Here is a 19,870-nt window from a genome sequence, read left to right on the forward strand (position 1 = left end):
CAGACAGGAGCTGTGAAATCTAACAGCTGTTCACATCTAAAAAGTGTATGTGTGTGAGTAACAGAGAAAGATCGCTGGTGTTTGGAAAGTGGCAGGTGATTCATGTCTGTTTATTATAGGTGAGAGCATGTGAGCGATGACTCCACATCCACAATATTCGTGAGTTCACTCCTAAGTTGTGCATTAGTGTTGTTCGGCCACAGTGGCCACAGATTGCCGCAGCGTCTGCTGGTGTGTGCCTCATAACTATAGAGCCATTAAAACTTCCGATTGGAACCTGGCCAATCAATTACTTTGATTGATCAGTAAAATGCCCAGAGGAGATGGAAACACAAGCAATGCAGCAGACTGGTGGAGAATCTCAATACACTCGAGTGGCATTTCTCCTCACACACCCGCCTTGATTTTATTGACATTTGTTTGAAAAACTGTACACAGAGGAAATTCTTGCTTAGCATCCTGTTAATCTTTCTGAAGCGAGAGGAATCCATATGAGGTGAGGAGATAAGCAAAAGCTTCAGACACAGGCAGCCGCTTTATTCTTTACCCCCTTTTCAGACGCTTCTCGCTGGTAAAAACATGATTGGCACATGCAGGACTTTTTAATGCCAAACCCATGGTTCAGAATCAATGCAAGGCGATGGACTAAATGTTCACTTCAGGGAAAAAGATTAGGATACAGGGTAGCTATTAAAATGCACAGTGTAAGCTTTATCCTACCCATAAAGCATTGCAGATCACGCAGCTCCCATGGGAATTCATTCAACATGCACAGAAATAAACAGACACACATACACAAAGCTAAAACGCCAGTGTTGAGTCTTTATTGAACTTTCATGGTACAGTTAAGACCACATTTCTACAGGAAGGCTACTAAAAATCACAAGACTTGATATCTGGAAGATTTGCACGAGCCACACATGATGCCACCAGCACTATGTCTGTAGTGTTAATGTGTGTAGGTGGGGGGTCATGTCTCAAAGCTGCTTAGAAAAGTTGCTAAACACAAACCCTTTTTAACCCTTTGAGAGGTTCTAGAAGACATCACTCACTGATTGATAAAATAGACATTTATAAATAATAGATCTGAAGCAACTCTCACAGGTTTTCTTACTGTATACATGCAGATTCACTGAGCAGAAATGATGCTCCTTGATGTGCTACTTTTCCTTTGGTACGCACAAGACAGCCTTGATACAGTGACTGGATAATGATGGTGCTTTTGTTTACTGGATTGAGATGCTGTCAGGTGAATAAATTCCATGTTGTGTTAACATCAGTCCTTTGATCGGTTGTGCCGCTCACCAATGCTCATTTCCATGATGACATAAATCTGTCTTTGTTGTGCACCACCAACCAAAAACCTTAGGGATTCATTGATTTTCAACAGGAATGCCTCCTATACTCTCATTCTGGATGCTGAATATCTCATCTCCATCACTTGAAGTACTCTAATCTTAACACACCTCTGCACGGTCCAGCAGGAACAAAAGGTGCTCAAGAAGAGGTGTACATCAGCCAGATAATTAAAAGAACAAATCATGAGGAAAACTGAAACAAAACAGGCTCCTCTACATTCTGCAGAGAAACAAGCCACACTGTTTGCATTTTCAGGCGCCCAAAGCGGGGAATAAACAGCAGTTTTTGGAGCGTGACATGTTAAACACATTGCCTGTTGGCTACAACCATGCCAAACAGCTTTGTGAAATACCCCGTTCAGTGTTTGGAGATGCTCAAAATGACTTTTTAACTGTTTACAAACCAAGATGAACAGAATTTTAGTGTCATTTTCACAAAAGAACAGTCTTATAGATTCAAATAATACTGAGAAGCTTCAGATGTGAAGCTGAATCGCTGGAAACTTCTGTGGAAGCACAGGTAGGGCATTTCGGGGTAATGGGATGTAGCATGGCTGTTAAACTGCTTGTTTCTGAATTAGTCATGGCAGGTCGAAGCACATAGTGGTTGGGTAGCTTGGCAGAGCTCGGGGCCATACAGGGGGATGGAAAACAGGGAGCTGGTTACAGTGACGCAGAGCCACATAAAAGAAATTTACACTGAGCACAGAGGAAGGAAGGGGAGGGAGCGAACGAGCGGTGGGGAGATGAGTTTGGGTTTTTGAGACCTCAGGGAAGCCGAGGAGTTTTTGTGATGGCTGGATACCTGGGATCCCTGAATTCATTTCACAGTTTGAGAGAAAATAAAACGGCGCTGCAGGCACACCCTCTGGTCATGTTGATGTTTCTCCTCAGGCCCCGTAGAAATGTTTACCATATGGAAAAACAGTCACCTCAGAGGTTCACAACTGGGATCCTGACACAGCAAGAGATACAAACAGAGAGAAACCAGATGAGTGAGGGAGAGAAAGGCAGGGTTGTGGGGAGCTTGGGAGCCCTGGTGATTAGATCGAGGAGGATGGGAGTGTAGAGTAAAGGAAAGACAGAAGAGAAGAGAAGAAGAAGAGGAAGAAGAAGTGGAGCACAGAGGCCTAAAGGTGGTAAAGTGGCATACACACCAACGGAAAGCTGCATCACAGGGGACTAAGAAGGTGGTGGGAGGGAAGCCACGGAAGACAAGGAGGAAGAGGAGGAAGGTGGAGGAAAAGCTGATGGGGGGAGGAAGTGAGAGGGAGCTCTGGAGTACAGTACTATAATTATCCTGATTGAGATTAACTTTAAATACCCTCGAATAAAAGCATCATTTCATGGACGGCGGCTTGGCCGTCTTTTAACAGGCCCAGGATGACTCATCTGGAAAGGGAGTTTAATGCCACTGATACGTCTTACAGCAGCACCAATACTCCAAGCTTGAATACTCCACTGAGGATAGCACCACTATCCAATTATAACTCCATGTACATGCTTACAATGAATGCGGCAGAGGTAATAGGGCTGCTTCACACACACCACACAAAGTCCAGAGGTGCACTCAGACTCATTCATGTACGTGTATTTAAAGGGTGCTGGGTTGGTGAGGCGTCTCATTACCTCTCCCTGTCGGTGAAGGAGGAGGAGGTGCTGTGCAGCGTCTGCCGACTGTCCTCCGAAGCGAGGGAGCGAGGGAGTGCGAGCGACAGAGGGGGAGCCACGCCACGGGAAAGCGGGGGTGGATGCTGGGAACAGCTGCGATCGTAACTGGGAGAGAAGGAGAGTGAGGGGGATGAATGAAGGAGGAGGAGGAGGGAGAAGATGCAGAAAAGGATGGGGTAAGGGAGAGCAAAAAAGGAGGGTGAGACATATAAGAGGAAGAGAAAAGGGCATAGAGATCAAAAAGAAAGATAGGTAATAGAAAAAAGATATGAATTAAGGTTGAAAGGCTCAAAGGAGGAAAAAGAAAAATTAAGACAGTAGAAGAAGAAAAAATGGAAGACAGACAGGAAAACAGCAGCCAAAGACATGGTGATGATGAGATATACACAAAAAGAAAAAGAAAAGAGCAGAGGAAAAAAAAGAAAGATGTGAATTAATGTGGAAAAGAGACGTAAAAGACAGATTAATCCAGCAATAGAAGAATAAAGACAAATAACAAATGACAAAGAGGTGTTGAAAGAGGAAAAATGCAAAGAAAAGCAAACAGCAATCAATAAAAGAGTGAAGGAAAGACATGCAAAGCAAGATGATAGAATGATGTTAATAGGAAAAAATAGGAGTAAAGGTGGAAAACAGGCAGGAGTGGATGCAGAAAAGAGAACACAAAGAAGTTTAAGTTTAAATAAGACAAATTAATGCAGCAGAAGTAGAATAAAGACAAATGAAAGAGGAGAAAATGGAGAGAAACAAAGTCAGACAGAGAAAGAAAAGGCAAAAAATAGAGGATGAGGCAGAGAACGATAAGATGATGTTAATAGAAAATGATTTGAATTGCAGTGAGAAAGAGACACAAAAGAGAGAGAGAGTGGCAGGAATAGGCATAGATAAAAAGATGCACGGAAAGTTGGAGTTTGAGGAAAGACAGATCAATACAGTGGAGGAGGAATAAAGGGAGAGACAGATGACAGAGCAAGTTATTGAAAGAGAGAGAGAGAGAGAGAGAGAGAGAGAGAGAGAGAGAGAGAGAGAGAAACAAATTCAGGAGGCATCAAGAACAGCCGAGCCATTTAGCATCAGCGCACACATTACACTGCCACTGTGAGAAAGAATTAGTGCACTCATCGGACTCATTAAAACGCTGTCAGAGACCGAGCGAGAAGCGGGGAAGGAGAAAGGCACCGCGGGGTGATGGAGGGGGGAAGTCTGAAAGGGTGATGATGCAACAAGGTCAGGGGATGGACAAGAGAGGGTGACGGATAACTGCGAGGCGGTGTGCCATTGCCTGGGTAAAGTTATGAGTTATGAGTGGAGGAGTACCTGTTTTGACACTTAAGAATACTCAGATGCACAACAAAAGCTGTTCTTGCAGGCCTAAGAGTCATTGTGCACCCTCATCTTCCCTCAGTAACACCTGTCCCTGGCTGGCTTACTGCTCTGTACACACACACACACACACACACACACACACACACACACACACACACACACACACACTCAGTAACACACAAACACCGTCACGCTTGATAACATTAGCCACACTGACGATTTTAGGGCTGGGAAAATCACTGAGCACATATGCTGCTCTTCTATAATCATAATGAACTGGACGGTAGCCAATCTCCACTATATCATTTCAGTCCATCTGCACTCCCCTCCCGTTCATTCCGCGGCACTTTCTCCATCTAACACATGGCGTTATTTACACATTTATGACACTGAAACACGAGCCAGTCTATAGCAACACACACAAAGAGTAAATGGGGGGGGGGGGCTGCTGCCATGTCCCTAGTCTAAATCCCTGCTATTCTCACTTTGTAAGGCCACTTTGGATCCACAGGCACATCAGCAGCAACGTGGGCTTTTCTCTCCACAAAGGGGGCACCGTGAAGTAAGTTATCGAAACAACAGCGAAGGCCAGTCTCAGGAACAGAGAGGAAAGTGGGCTTATCGTGTATCAGCTCAAGGCAAGCTGGAGGATTATCTGCGGATCTGCAGCCGGACTGGCGGTGCTAGGAGAGACAGGAGACTGGTGAAGGAGATAACAGGCTGTGTGCAAAGACAGGCGAGGAAATGACGATATCTGTAAGTAAGAGAAAATCTAAAGCAAGATAGAGAACATAGGTATTCAGACAGAGAAGAGAAGAAGAAGAAGAAAAAGGAGAAAAAAAAACCCTGGGATGTGGGGGAAGAAGGGGAAGAAGGCCCAAGTAGGAGGAGGGTAACAGAGATAATGTAGCCTGGAAGTGTGGGTGCTGAAGCAAAATTGAGATTAGAGAGAGTGTCTGAAAAAGGAATATGAAGGAGAACAAATTGCAAAGGTTCAGGCGATGAAATAAAAAACAGAACACAATAGAATGTGGGTGAGATAAGCAGATAAGAGAATTACAGTAGAAATGAGGAGACTGACAAAAGGGAAAAGACAAAGCAGAGTGTGAGATGCTGGAAAGAGGAATCCCAGTGGTCAAATAACCTAGGTGTTATTGGTTTGATCAGCAAAGCGTGGAAGTGCCCCACTACATCACATAGATGAGTCCCCATTTCCAGCTAATGGCCATGTGTGCACTTCCTACCAGGCCAGAAAATGTAACATATACAGATCATCCCACCCCATGTTTTTACTCTCAGAGAGCTTTAATGGCTGTTTGGGCTGTTAGAGCACATTGACACCAGTGCAGCCATGTTATTGCTCCAGCAGCCTGCGAAGGAGCAGCTTTATGCCGTCCATGCCATATCAATGATCTATGTTGTGAATGGTTAATCATTGCAGCTCTAATGGCAGTAAATGACACATCTGTGTCAGCTGTGACTTTCAAGAAGACAAGTGTCATTAATAAAGTCATTAGTAAGCAATTACTCAGCTGGCGCTTTAGGGGGCAATACTTAGATCTGCGGTGTAATCAAGGACAACAGGTGTTCACATAGCAACCAACAGGCACACGCAAACAAATCTGTCACAGATCTCACACATGTAGCAATGTTCACACCTTGTCATCTGAGCCTATCCATCATTACATATTAGACCAAAAAACTCCTTTGGTGTAGCTGAAACCCTTCTTTCACATCATAACAACTTTCCCATGCCAATTACTCCTTCTATAGCAGCTTTATGCCTTCCATGCCATACCAGTGATGTATGTTGTGAATGGTTAATCATTGCAGCTCTAATGGCAGTAAATGACACATCTGTGTCAGCTGTGACACAAATGTATGTCAATACTTCCAATACATTTAGAACTATAAAATTTGTCTATCTTGTTAGTCATGTCAGCACACCTCCTCGTCTTCTCAGTCTGCATCTCAGCTCATCCCCTCTTTAACTGGAGTATGTTAGTCCTTCAGTTTAACCCTCTTGACCTTAAAGTGGCCAATGTAGAACCCCGACATCCATCATCTGTCAATAACATGCCCTGATGTCTGGTATAATTACTGACTCACTGCTGCTGTGGGACATTCATCCTAGTCATACAGGTAAGTTTTGCTGATTGCTCCATCTTTTTCAGCAGAATCCACTTTATATTCATGTGCCCACACACACAGAAACTCACACATGATAAGATAATGGAGGAGAGAGATTTGTTCCTACCAGAGTTTGGCTGTTATGATGACTGCCGTCAGGATGAGCAGTGAAGAGATGGTCACGGTGACGTAGAACTGAGGGTCCACTGTAACACACATAAACAAACAAATACATACTCATGCAGTTACTCGTTTCAGATTGTGACTGTGTATAATAGTGTCCACAACAGAGAAGAAATCAATAGAGTCAACTGAACATTAAATTGGATGTGCAAGACTCTGGCCTCCAACTATAACTCCGATCCGATGACGTCTTCTGTTTCTTGCAGTTTGACAGCAACCAATTTTTCGCTGTGAGTGATGAGAACTTTATTAGGCATTCCCAGCCGCAGACACAGCCGGCTGCACACAGCAGGGTGTCAGACTTCACCCTGCTGACAGCTAATTCCCTTGAGGACTCCTGGCATGTGTGTGTGTTCGCATGGACTATGCCTTGTGGCCACCTTTATTTAGTAATCCTTCATTCGCATCTCCTGATGCCCACCTTCCTCAGGCTCTGTCTCCTCCGCCTCCGTTCCTCCATCCTCCACTCCCTCCTGGTTCTTGGACTCCAGTAGAGTCTCCTCTGGTGGCTGCAAGCTGCCTGGCAAAGGGTGATGAAGCCAGTCCTCAGATGTGGCGGTGCCGGCCTCCAGCTGGTTTCCGTGCTGGTGCAGGGGGTCAGTTTCCTGGCTGGAGACGAAGTGGTAGGTCTCATCCTCCAGCGGTTGTGTGGGACCCCAGACCACTGCCCACAGAGGGGTGGGTGTGACCTGGGCCGTGACGGACAGCTGGACTGACAGGGCGTCCACCTGCTCCTCGCCCTCACTGTCGTCAAGGTTACAGGTGGAGGGCTGTGTCACCAGAGCAACCAGAAGGAGGGAGACAAGGCAGTGGAGGGCAGTCACTCGTGCGACAGGAGAGATGGAGCTGGAAGAGAAGTGACAGGAGAAGTTAGCTGTGAAAATGTATTGTCCACAGGAGCCCTGCACGACCTCAGAAGTTCAGACAGTGATTGTCATGCCAGCCATCAGTCAGAATGGCATTTTTACATCTGTGCCCAATACATCTCTCCTTCACCTCTGATACTATCCATCTTACCATCTCTCCATCGCTTCGCTGTGTTCACTGAGACTCCGCTCCTTCGATCATCTCTCTCTGTAAGATAAGACAGAGGGGCAAGAGAGGAAAAGTGAGAGGGAGAGAAAGGGGGAGGGTCCACTTTTTTTTTTTCATCTTTTATGTTGCCACATAAAAAGCGAGTAAACACAGACACCAGCAATAGTACTGGCATAAAGCCAACTCTGTCACCTTTTTCATGAAAAACACACACATATTCCTCAGGGCATTGAAATTTAACGCTCAATTATGCGCCACATGCTTTTGCAGAATGCACATCTGCATGCAAAAACCCCCAGAAGTAGACACACCATGTCTGTTCTGCACCCTCACGCACATTTACAGTGCAGACACCTGAGCACAACACATTAATCATCATTAGAGGCGTCATGCATGGAGCCAATACTCTATATGGCACTTTGAGCAGAGAGAGACAACTTCCCATCTACAACTACTGTCTAAATGCCACAGAAATGTCACTCAGAGACACACAATCAAGACCAAGAGACCGACAGAGACACGCACATTCTTCCGACACATATCAGTTATCATGCCTACCTCTGGCAGTGGAGAGAGAGAATGAGAGAGGGAGACAGAGAGAAAGGGGGGAGATACAGCGAACAAGTGAGGGAAAAAAAAGCATCGGTTGCCTTAGCGACTGAGACATGTAGAGTCTGCTAGAGTACGAGAGGGGAGAGAGAGCAATGTGGGGAGGGCAAGAGACTGTAGGAAAGAGATTTAAATGCTAATTATTTTTTTTTAAACGGGTTCAATTAAATGGACGCAGAGGAAAAGAAATGAATTTGACGAGGCAAACAGAAATGATACTGAGGACGCCATTAATAAGCTTATTTTAAAGGCGGGGAGGTTAAAAAAAAAACTCTTCAATTATGTTTACAAAAACAGCAAGGACACCCCAGAGAGAGACAAAAAAACACAGACACCAAAGAGGAGGAGGTGGAAGGGAAGAGGGGAATAAAGATGGAATAAAATTTAATTTACATTCATTTACACAGGTTGCCCCGGCAGAACGGGGAGATGAACTGGTGGATTGAAAAGCCACGGTCAATAAAAAGAAAGACAACGAGAGATGCAGAGTTTGGAGGGTGATAGCCACAGTGTGACAGCTTTATTGTTTGTCAAAATATTATTTACATAAAAAACAATCTGTCTTTCTGTCTCAGACACACACTTTGTCCGTACATACGCTGGCTCGCAGACATCGACACTCAGTCTGTCACACTTCACTCCCCTCCACCCTCCTTCACTGTCACTCCACTCCCTCCCTCTCATTTCCTCCTCATGTCTGTGGGCCATGGTGTCCTCAGTGCTGAGTGTGTGTTTGAGACCACTTCTTACTGAAGTACACAGCGGAACCACAAGCTGGACCTGCCGTCCTCCTCTGCCTCATCAGACCGACATTCTTCATTGTTGTCTTCATCATCCTCATAATCTAAGTTTGAAAAGGACGCCACAGAGATTCGTCACAACATGCATCATCTGAAATTAACATGATAGTGTAATCTGCAATTCCACAGTCACCCGTGAAGGGTGTGAGTCAGTAAATGAAGACCTGACGATGTGTGAAATTGTGTCTGTACCATCAGTCTCTTCGTCATCTTCTGAGTCCCCCTCTGACTCCAGCACGGTGTCCAATCGACTGTCTCTTCTCGCTGTGACGTCACCTCTGTAACAGTCACACTGAAATTAACTCAATAGCTAATATCAAAACAAGTGTGTGTGTGTGTTATAAGTCAAAGTTAAAATCTTTCTCACAACTCACATCCTGGATAAATAAACAGTGTGGACCTGATGACACCAATCACTCCCATATGTTCTGAGCATGCCCAAACATTCACGTATTTTGAGGAATAATAGGTTAATGTGCATTAAAAATATTCTTAGTGTATGAAATTCCCAGTGATGTTCAAGTCCTCTGTCTTGCTGTAATAAGAAAGCCCAAACTTATTAAAACAGACTTTGCATATTGACTAGTAAAAAAAAAAAGCAGTTACAAAGAATTCCTACAAACCTCAGCCTCCAAACTTCAACCTGCGAAATATCTGTAATGGAAAAGATGAATTTCTATCTGAGATCTAGAGGAGTGACGATTCCAAAAACCAACACATATTATTTGTGATGAAGGAGATCAATAACTGATGGAACAGGTGTACAATTGAAAAATCTTGGTGTCCAATTGGAGAATAACTCCACCAGAGACTAGTCAGGGATCTAAAAACGTTGAATATCAGATGCAGTATCTGACATATTCAGTCATGACTATTTAAGTTCCTTTTCCATAATAATTTTTAAGGTTTCCTTAAATACAGAGTTTAAAAAACAAATCAGTCACTGCTTTATGACTCTGTGTTCCTCTATGATTAACTCTGCAGATGACCTTGGCTAGAAGATGAATATGCAAATATGAGGTTTAATTGACCGTCCTTTTGACAGGTGTTGCACCCACCTCTGCTTCCCTGAGCTGGGGAGCTGCTCCCACACAACGAGGTCATGACCTCCGGTGACCCACCGGTGGTCTCCACTCCCCGTGGTCCAAGCTGCAAAGCAAAGGACTCTGGGAGCATCAGGCCAGGTCAGAGAGGCCAGGTAGCGACACTGAGGCAGAGAGAATACTGGAGGGAGAGGAGGAGCAGGAGATAAAGGGATAAAGGTCAGCAGTTATGATTTTGTCTTAAATCCAGATTATGGAGTGGACTTGAGCGAATAAGTTCTGGTTCCACTTCTGTAACTCACAATTTAGAGTGCTCTCTCCATTTGCCAGATCATAGCAGGAGCCAATTAGGAGGCCTCCTGTCTGGTGAACACAATCTGTTACTCCAGTGATACTGCTGTGATTGGTCAGCCTGGACATCGCTCCTGTGATAATTAGACAGATGTTAGGTAGACGGATTATGCAAATTTTTCTACATCTGCCCTCCTTTTTTTCCATCTTCCTCTCTATCTCTGACACAGTCTTCCCATCCAATTCCAGAGCTCACCAGTCCTCCAGTGCAGGATCTTGAGCCAGGCTCGACCATAAGCCAGGAAAACTCTGTCTCCGCGGGGGCTAAGGGTCAGACGCCCGCCCGACTCCCCTCCGCAGCCCGTTAACTGGCCGTTCCAGTGGTAGAGCAGCCTCAGGGGGTCTCGATCTGAACACCGGTTCTCCCACACAGACACCCCTCCCTCAGCCGAGCCGCTGAACACCAGCGGACCCTGAGACTGTAGAGGGCACAAGAGGCACGGTTGTCATGGAGATCTGAGTCTTTACCCAGTGTGTTTATGTGTAATTGTGTTTATGTGTGGAGCAAAAAGCAGAGAGAGTATGAATGTTTGTGTAAATGGAAAAGAAGTGTGCGACAGTTTTAGAATGTACATTTCTGTGATGCTCTTGGTTATAAATGGATTGTGTGTTTTGCATAACAAACAACAAAGAGGATGACAATGATGCGCTATGCTTTCATGCCTCAGGCATATTTTGATGATTGCAAATCGAGAAAAATGTGCATATGCAGCCCTGGATTTCAATATTCATAAAAGCCTTTTTACTGAAAATATGTACAGTATCCTTGCTAAAATTGGCTGAGCTCCACAGTTTACATCTCTACAAAATATCTTTTGATTTCCATGTGAAAGTAATAAACAAGAAAAGCTAAGAGGACAAGAGTGTAAAAATGTAGCAGCTTGATTTCTTGTGGAGATGCTTTTCAGAAAATAATTTATTAAGTGCTTTAGACAGCCTCTGTAGAGAATCTGCTGGGTTTTTTTCTACTAGATTCAAAACAAAAACAGCTGGAGAATCTTCAGCATGGATGGTAGTAAGGCAGTGACTCACCCACCTGGATGGAGGTAACTGCTTCCTGGTGAGCGTTGATTGACTGGCAGTTTTCAAAAGTGTGCCAGCTCCAGGCTTGAACTTTCCCCCCATCTGGAGGTGACAGAGTGTGAGGTTAATGTGTGCTGACAGGCGACTGGCAGTCATTATTGTCGGTCACAGTCGACCCACCTGAGCCTGACTGTGTCTCTGTGATTCAGTCTGATAGCCCTGTGCTACACTGACTAACTCACTGGCAGATGATGCTACTTTGTCAGACTTCGCCTACACGTTAGAGAAGATGTATGCACTGGCATGAAATAAAGCAAGAGGCCTACATACGTCTTAGACAAGCTGTCAGACAAAAAATATCAACATGATAAGAATCCTGTGGCTCTAATTATCATCTCACTGTGTCACTGGTTCTTGTTATATCTTTTCCACATGTAAGTAAACACACCTGACCCAGTGAGTGGATGTAGCCGTCTCCTTCTGGTACAAAGCAGAGGGAAGTCCACAGCGTTGAACGTGGTAAATAGACTTAACACACTGCCCTGGAGGTAGAGAAATGCTAATTTAATTGACAGGACACAGACCACCAATCACACAGCACATATTGATTACCATTCACAGACACACATACGTTTCCTGCAGAGAGCGCCGAGCCCTGAGGCAAAGTCTACCTTAATGCAATAGAATATGTGTTTGATGTGGTTACCGATGTTTAGTGCCAGATCTTCACATTGCAGTCTGCAGAACCACTCAAAATAAACCTCTCCTTTTCGGGACAGAGACAGGACCAGGCTGGAGGCAGGACGGAAAATAGACAAAAGAGCAGGAGGAGGAGGAAAGAAGAAAAAAGAGATGAGGACAAAAAACCCCAAAAAACACAGATTGAAAGGAAGAGGTAAAGGAATAATACGCATACTTGAAAACGACATTACTCAGTGTTTGAACAGTGCACTACAAGACAGACAAATATTCTCAAATATAACTATTGTTTTGTACTGAGCAAAAAACAAAATCTGGTTTGTCATGTTATCCATAACTAAATACAGGAGTTCTAGTAATACATTCAGAGTACTTCGTACCCCTTTTGGCTTTAAAACTACATCCCACATTATGGTCTTCCACTGACAATACACTGGACAGTCACTGCGTTTTTTATTGCTAATTAACCCAGCTCTATCCTCAATGAGCACCTGACTTATTACCTTATTCACATCATCTTAATACCTTAACCCACTGCAGCATTCACCATACCTATGCTTGGTGAGGTTTCCTACAATTATGAATTAATGTCAAACCACTGAAACAACATAATAGGCCTAATGGGAAAGAAATTGCTAAATTTAAGCTATGTTTGAGCCGTGAAAATAGATATTTAAGGCAGACTTAGAATTCTTAAACTGGGAAGTTGTGACTAAGTGGTCCCACGTCCTTCTTTCTGGATATTAATCTAACCATTGTCTTAACTTGATAGTGGTTAAATCTAGGTCAGTACTGGATGATTTACTTTATAAAGACAAAGTTATTGTTGACAGACAATGGTTGAAAGACAAAGTTGTTGTGGCTCTGTCTGTATGTGCAACAAAGCCAGATATGAGTAGTAGGTGCAGTACTGATGCGAAATGACAGGAGATGTAATCCACTTAAAAACTTTATGAGACAGTCTTAATTACATTGTGTCACACAGCAGGAAACTATATGCTGTGATGTCTAATGCAAGGCTCTATTTAACTCTGCTGCACATGTACTGTCACTTGTTCTAATAAAGGACCACTGACAATTACAGGTTCGCTGTGCGATAGTTTTTATGGCACACTGGGCTTCAATACCATATTACTTATCAGCATATTACATTCAAGTCATCAACAGGAAAGAGGAATTCTACTCCCTTTTGTTGACTCTAACATATAAAACCTACTCTGTGACAGGAAAGTTTGGCAAGTTATAGGTGTGCTCAGGCACACAGGCAGACAGTTAAATGCATGACTGTCAGCTGTAAATTTTAAAAAGTATGCATACTGTTCTACTCTGTGGCTCACAGAGGAGTTTGGAAAAGTGGAATCTGTTTTCCACAGTGACATGAAATAGACTCAGGTCATCTGTATTTATATTTAGGCTTTTGTTTGGACCAAGAGGAGAGAGGAGCGGAAGGAAGATGTGTATTTTTCTAGCATTTTTTATCCTGCAGCTTAACCATCAATTATGCATGAATTTCTTGTGTAGAAAATGTATGTTTTAATTACTTTGGACCAGAGCCTATTATTGTAACATATTGTCAGATTATAGCAATTAAAATTACTTTTCTGATGAAAAATAAGCTTGCCAACATTAGATTTCTTCAAAAAACGAAACAAAAAAAACCTACTTTGCCAAGAAAATGTCTTTTTTAAAATGCTAAAATTCCCTTTTTGCAGTGTTGTGACTCCAGTTCTGCTGGAGGTACATTATTAATTCACTGGTATTTTAAGGTGAAGAGGACCTGTAGGAGGAGAGCTGGAGAGGGCGCTGGGAGTTCAAGTGATGGAAGGCTGCCTGCTTCAGTCAGACAGTGAACTCTCTAAAGTGTCTACTGAGTTATCTCTCACTGGGTTCAGCTGATGAACTGCTCCTATAATTACCAGATCTGTAGGCCACACAGGCATTAGCTCAGCTCTACTCACTGCACAGATAGCAGGTGTGTGTATTTATGTGTCCTCACCCAGCCTCTTGCGTACTCAGGGGGAGGGACACACAGGCAGGTGACCCCGCCACTGTGACCCCCACCAGTTCTGGTGCTCTGGTCGCTGTTGGAACGTGCCACACCTTAACTGTTGTGTTCTCGGCTAGAACAGGAAACAAACAAATGGAATGAGGATGAGAGAATTCAAGAAGAAGACGGAAAGAGTGGAAGCACCGGCTGAAAACAAGCAAGGCGTTCAACACAAACCGCTAGGGATTGTACTAGAGTGATCAGGGCGGGGGAGGAAAACAGATCAGACAGCAAGGAAGAGAGCGGGAGCATATTAAGTGATAAATGAGGTGAAATGTTCACTTTGCACAGCCATTATGCAAATAAAGGCTTCTTCAGCTTTACCTCCAGAAATCACCAGGTGTCAACGGCAACCACACAGGTGACTATGTCATTGTGCCCCTCCAGCGGCCTCAAGCGAAACTTTGATTTCTCCCAATACACTTTGAGAGCTGTTAATTCAGCTTCTGTTAAAAAAAAGAAAAAGAAAAAGAATCATGCAATTAGCAGTGTTGACTCATCAGCGCTAAAGCTTGTTAATCTACAGAGTCTTCAATATGGATTAGACTTCTACTGTGAAGCGTAGGGTTAATTTAGCTGCAAGGATGCAAAACACGGGTCCTGTCAGCAGGAAGCAAATGCTGCCTGTTAGTTTTAATTCTAGCAGCCACACGAGCTTGTTAGGACTCCTCGGGGCATAATGTATAATCTGATTTTAGCTGTTAATCCCAGTTAGGGCATAGACTGCGTTGTATTTTTAACTGCTTACAATAAAGTGTAATAACACGGTCTTCAATCACTTTACTTAATTACTCTACCTTCCTGGTTTAGTTGCTGCTCCTTGTCAGTGTCTGGACAGCCCCCTGAATCGTCTCGGCTCTGATCTGACACCTTGGCGGCTGCTGTCCTTTCCTGCTGTCTGCCTACTCCTTCTCCCCCTCCTGTCTCCTTCTGCCTGCCAGCCGGCGCTGGCGTTCCTTGAGCTTTGGGACTCCGCTTCTCCCTTAAGGATCTTGGAGGCTGGAGGCATTTGTGATGGAAGGGCTCAGGGGCATCCTCACTGTGCCAGTGCAGAAAGCAGAGCTGAATGAATATCAGATGCAACTGCACAATAGCATCCTTATGGAGATGGCAAAAATATACCTGTAAAGTATGTTCAAGTCCCAAACAAACAATAACAGATCTTGTTAATGAGTCAGAAAAGAAACAGTTTCATTTGGTTTGATGATAATATCATACACATGCTGATTGAGTGATGTTCACAGCCCAGAGGGGTTTAATAAGGAGGATGGCATCCCTGAGTGATGTTTACATGACATATTACAAACAGTAGAAAGTTCCTGTTTTCTTAAAGTGTGATGCTGTTTGACCTCCAGTGTGTTTGGATAGACATACAAAAAAGATCAAACGCTTCAAAGTGAATGTTGTTGCTTTTGAAGAATTATGCTTCTCTCCATCTGCCCCCCTTGCTGGTACCTCTCCCTCACTTCCTTACACTTGTCTTTTCATCTTCTCCTTTTTTCCGTCTCCCACAGTCCCCAGAGTTTGCTGCGGGCCAGAAAGCTGCAGCTGAAGCTCAGCCAATCTGGAACGCAGCTCCGCCTTTCTGGAGATCTGAGAGAGAAGAAGGCACGAGATTGGTTGTAAAGCAAGCGATTTAATCCACAACTTGTTTATATGCACAACCGACGTGGCCCGCCTGTCTTCATTTATTAGACTGCAACTCACAACACCGCACCCATACTCCTGTCTAATTGTGAATATGAAATATGCTATGAATGAGAAAAATTAGGCATGTCAGTTTGATATCAGGAGACTCCTTTCTGTGTTGAAAGGGCATTCCACTAATTTTACACACTTGCTTTTGTTGTGTGAGAATGTTGAGGGAGTCCAGGAAAAAAATATATCAAATCAATTAAGATTTTTTTTATAACCCTGGTGATGCCATCAAAATTATCTCAGCTTTACTTGAAGACTTAAAAAAAAAAAACTTTCAAAGATGGAACCAGGGATACTCAATGTGAGACCTGCAGGCCAAATCAGTGCCATGGCAGGGTGCCGACTGGCCTGCCATCCACTTTCTAATTCACAATGAAAATAAATTGATTCACACGGGGACTTTTCCTTGAACTCTTTCAAAGTGTAGCCAAAGAATTAAACTAAAATGCACCTGCAGCTTTTAAACGCAGTAAAAATATCTGACTTTTTTGTCATATGGCCCTTGTGTCAAGTTAGTTCCGTTCTAAGTTAGTAAGTCGGTTCATTTGCAAGTAATTCTTTCAAAGAAAAATGACTGTTGTTGTTGATGATGTTTACTTTTAGGGCTTAATGGTTGACTGAAAGACTGTTCTGAAATGTAGGATCCAGTATTTGGCACAATGTGTCTGGATTAACTCAAGACTAAATGAGTTTAGATGATGAAAACTGAGTAAAACAGAGCATGACGAAGTCTAAATTATTATTATTACTATTATTATTATTGATATTTAAGAGTCTATATAAGACATTATTTTAATTTACATGTTCTAACTACTTTATAGGCACAGGTCCTAATCTGAAACATTGTGTAATATTGTACAAACCCCACACACTTTACATTATAATTCAGATAGGGTCCTTTCCACAAGCTACTTTGTTCCCTAAGTTTCTGATAATTATCTGGTGCTGTCTGCTGGAAATTCCTGAGGCAAAAGCTGTCAAATTATTCATTCTGCCGTGATTATTTATTCATGCTCATCACATATTTTTTTTATTTTTTGATATCAACACTGTTAAATCAACTTAAGGAAGCGTATCGTCACTCCTTTGCAAAGCATCCACACCCATTCAACCTCATCTTCATTTTCTCAAGTGCCAAATCTGATTACTGTTGTAGCCTGTCTCTGATACACGCGTGTATTTAAGATATCAAGCTGTCCTCCATCTTCAGTGTCACATTTTAGGTTTGTGTTTTTTACTCTGCTGTAGATTTTTCTTCAAACTGTGCTGAAGTGAAGTCATATGGAGGAGCAGTCATAACCTGCTTTCACACCCAGGGGAAATCTATTAAAGATTTGCTACAGTCACACAAGTTACACACAGATAAAGCCGTAAAAATGCAGATGAATTGTGTCTGTACCTTGAATCTCTCCTCTGGGGTAAGACTGATTTTTATTTCCAGATTCTCAATCTGTCTCAACTTCTTCTGCAGCTTTCTCACCTCCCCCATTTGAAGCTAGTCTAAAAAGCGCTGTAGGTTTTACTGCACTCAGGCTAACACTCCTCTTTACGGCCTGAGCGAGTGTCAAATTAGATAAAAATGTGTCAGAGATAAAACATCGCCTTTTAATGAAAAGTCTGGAGAGGTGTAAACAGATAAAGGCGTCTCAGACGTGTAGTGTAGGGCTGAGGGATTGAAGGGACGTGTCGCCGGATGTTGACGAGTCCAGTGTAAGTGTATTACTGTCCCTACAGCGACACCCAGTGGATTTAGTAGGAATTACATTAACAGTGCAATGAATTACTTATTAAACATGATCTGTCTCAGAGATTAAATGGGCTAAATCTTACATACTTTAACAAGATGATGCGGAAAACAAATGACAAAAGTGTTGGTTAGCTGTTGTTTTCAATGTAAAGACTTCTTTTATATATATATATATATATATATATATATATATATATATATATATATATATATATATATATATATATATATATATATGTATATATATATATATATATATATAGTATATACATATATATATATACATATCCACACACATATATGTATATATATATATATAATATATATATATATATATATATATATATATATATATATATATATATATATTACAGGGTGGGGAAGCAAAATTTACAATATTTTGAGGCAGGGATTGAAAGACAGTGTATGACCAATTAGTTTATTGAAAGTCATGAGAATTTATTTGCCACAAGAAAATTGACATATAGAAAATGTTTTTATTCTATGTGTCCTCCTTCTTTCTCAATAACTGCATTCACACAATTCCTGAAACTTGCGCAAGTGTTTCCTCAAATATTCGGGTGACAACTTCTCCCATTCTTCTTTAATAGTATCTTCCGACTTTCTCGAAATAGTTTTGCTCATAGTTCATTCTCTTCTTTACATTATAAACAGTCTTTATGGACACTCCAACTATTTTTGAAATCTCCTTTGGTGGGATGAGTGCATTCAGCAAATCACACACTCTTTGACGTTTGCTTTCCTGATTACTCATATGGGCAAAAGTTTCTGAAAAGGTATGGATAATAGTTTTAGGTATGATTATGACATCAATATATGTTTGGTTTCAAAACAACTGACGTAGTGCCTGCTGAGAAAAAACAACTAAATGTTCATTGTAAATTTTGCTTCCCCACCCTGTATATATATTTATGTACTTTATACAATAGATGTATAAATGTTCCGCTAGACAGAACCTGAAAATTGAATGTATTGTAATATGCAGACAGTTTTTTGAAGTAGATCTGGTAGCCCTGACACTAATATTCCTTTCGAGTAAAACCCATACTCTAATTAATTAACAGAAATTCACATTTTGGCCCAAGACTGTATCTTGGAAACTACAGCCAACCAGCATTTTTGGCTTAATTTTTCTTTATTAGTGACCCACAGTTGGTAAATTTTCACTAGTTATGCTCTGGAGGTTTTCTACTCGTAGACCTGTATAAACATAATGTTTCTGAATTGACTGTTTCTACCTCAGTCTTTCTAATTTATTTTTCTTCAGGTGTAAAATAACATGTTATATCCCACTCATTATCAAAATATATGTAAAAACGCTGCGACAACAACACAGAAATACTATGTTGCCTTCAAGAGCGTAACTTCAACTTACATATATTTTAGGCCATAAATGACACCCAAGGACTAATACATCAAAAAAATGTTTATTTTAAACATACTCTCCACAAAATAAATTCAATGAAAATGCAACAGCCTGACCTAAAGTATGGAATATGCAATACAAGTAAACTAAACAAAAGACTGTTTCACTCTAAACCTCAGTTAAAAACAGCAATGACTTAAGTGACAAATAAAAGTACATCAGATTATATAACTTAAATGCAAAGCTAAAGGCAAATAAATATGGGGGCGGCCATGGCTCAGGTGGTGGAGTTGGTCGTCCAATAACTGAAGGGTTGGTGGTTCGAATCCCGCTCTATCCTAGTCAGTCCGTTGTGTCCTTGGCCAAGACACTTCACTCTCCTTGCCTCCAGTGCCACTCACACTGTTTGGTGGTGGTCGGGGAGGTCGTAGGCACGAATTGGCAGCCACGCTTCTGTCGGTCTGCCCCAGGGCAACTGTGGCTACATCTGTAGTTTACCACCACCAGAGGGAGAATGTGAGAGCGAATGAATAATGTAAAGCTTTGGGTGTCCAGAAAATCCATTATTATTATATCAGGATAGTTGCATAGCTTGTTCAGAATAGATGAACATTTTGTGTAGAACAACAATAGTATAAATGGACAGGAATTTAATGAATGCCAGCTTCAACAAAGGCACAAAAATTATTGAAATCATATAAAATTTTGTAATTTTTCTCAAATATTTTCCCATAGTCATTGACATTTATTCACTGAAGGCCAA

At 42.2% G+C, this 19,870-nt stretch overlaps 2 protein-coding genes and 1 long non-coding RNA gene across 5 annotated transcripts; 1 reads left to right on the top strand and 2 right to left on the bottom strand.

Annotated features, from left to right (window-relative positions):
- Positions 1-796: 796 nt before the first annotated feature.
- pianp (PILR alpha associated neural protein) lies at positions 797-8,383 on the bottom strand. Of its 3 annotated transcripts, none has more exons than XR_003937684.1 (6): positions 8,262-8,383; positions 7,686-7,742; positions 7,090-7,514; positions 6,613-6,691; positions 4,841-5,038; positions 797-2,313 (listed from the first exon to the last, which is right to left on the bottom strand). XR_003937684.1 is itself a non-coding variant. In XM_030157695.1 (6 exons), exons 2-6 carry the CDS (start codon positions 7,694-7,696, stop codon positions 2,292-2,294), a joined length of 684 nt encoding a protein of 227 aa, XP_030013555.1. In that variant the 5' UTR covers positions 7,697-7,742; positions 8,262-8,372; the 3' UTR covers positions 797-2,291. The 3 variants fall into 3 exon arrangements, 2 of the variants coding, with proteins under 2 accessions (XP_030013555.1, XP_030013556.1); XM_030157695.1 differs by lacking the exon at positions 4,841-5,038 and adding an exon at positions 2,988-3,134 and having other exon boundaries at positions 8,262-8,372; XM_030157696.1 differs by lacking the exon at positions 4,841-5,038 and having other exon boundaries at positions 8,262-8,373.
- Positions 5,000-11,509, top strand: LOC115435350 (uncharacterized). Its single transcript, XR_003937685.1, has 3 exons — positions 5,000-5,111; positions 10,158-10,374; positions 10,677-11,509. It is a non-coding gene; the product is annotated as an uncharacterized LOC115435350 (long non-coding RNA).
- Positions 8,802-17,666, bottom strand: LOC115435349 (vegetative incompatibility protein HET-E-1). Its single transcript, XM_030157697.1, is given in 17 exon segments — positions 8,802-9,156; positions 9,305-9,390; positions 10,171-10,336; positions 10,458-10,580; positions 10,703-10,925; positions 11,543-11,631; positions 11,978-11,990; positions 11,993-12,031; positions 12,033-12,071; positions 12,236-12,308; positions 14,211-14,287; positions 14,290-14,348; positions 14,600-14,617; positions 14,620-14,721; positions 15,073-15,314; positions 15,750-15,868; positions 17,373-17,666. Coding segments are annotated over 17 exon segments (1,656 nt in total). The 5' UTR covers positions 17,463-17,666; the 3' UTR covers positions 8,802-9,058.
- Between the last annotated feature and the right edge of the window lie 2,204 nt (positions 17,667-19,870).

This window comes from Sphaeramia orbicularis, chromosome 16 (assembly GCF_902148855.1).
Source record: "Sphaeramia orbicularis chromosome 16, fSphaOr1.1, whole genome shotgun sequence".
Classification (NCBI taxonomy): Eukaryota; Metazoa; Chordata; class Actinopteri; order Kurtiformes; family Apogonidae; genus Sphaeramia; species Sphaeramia orbicularis.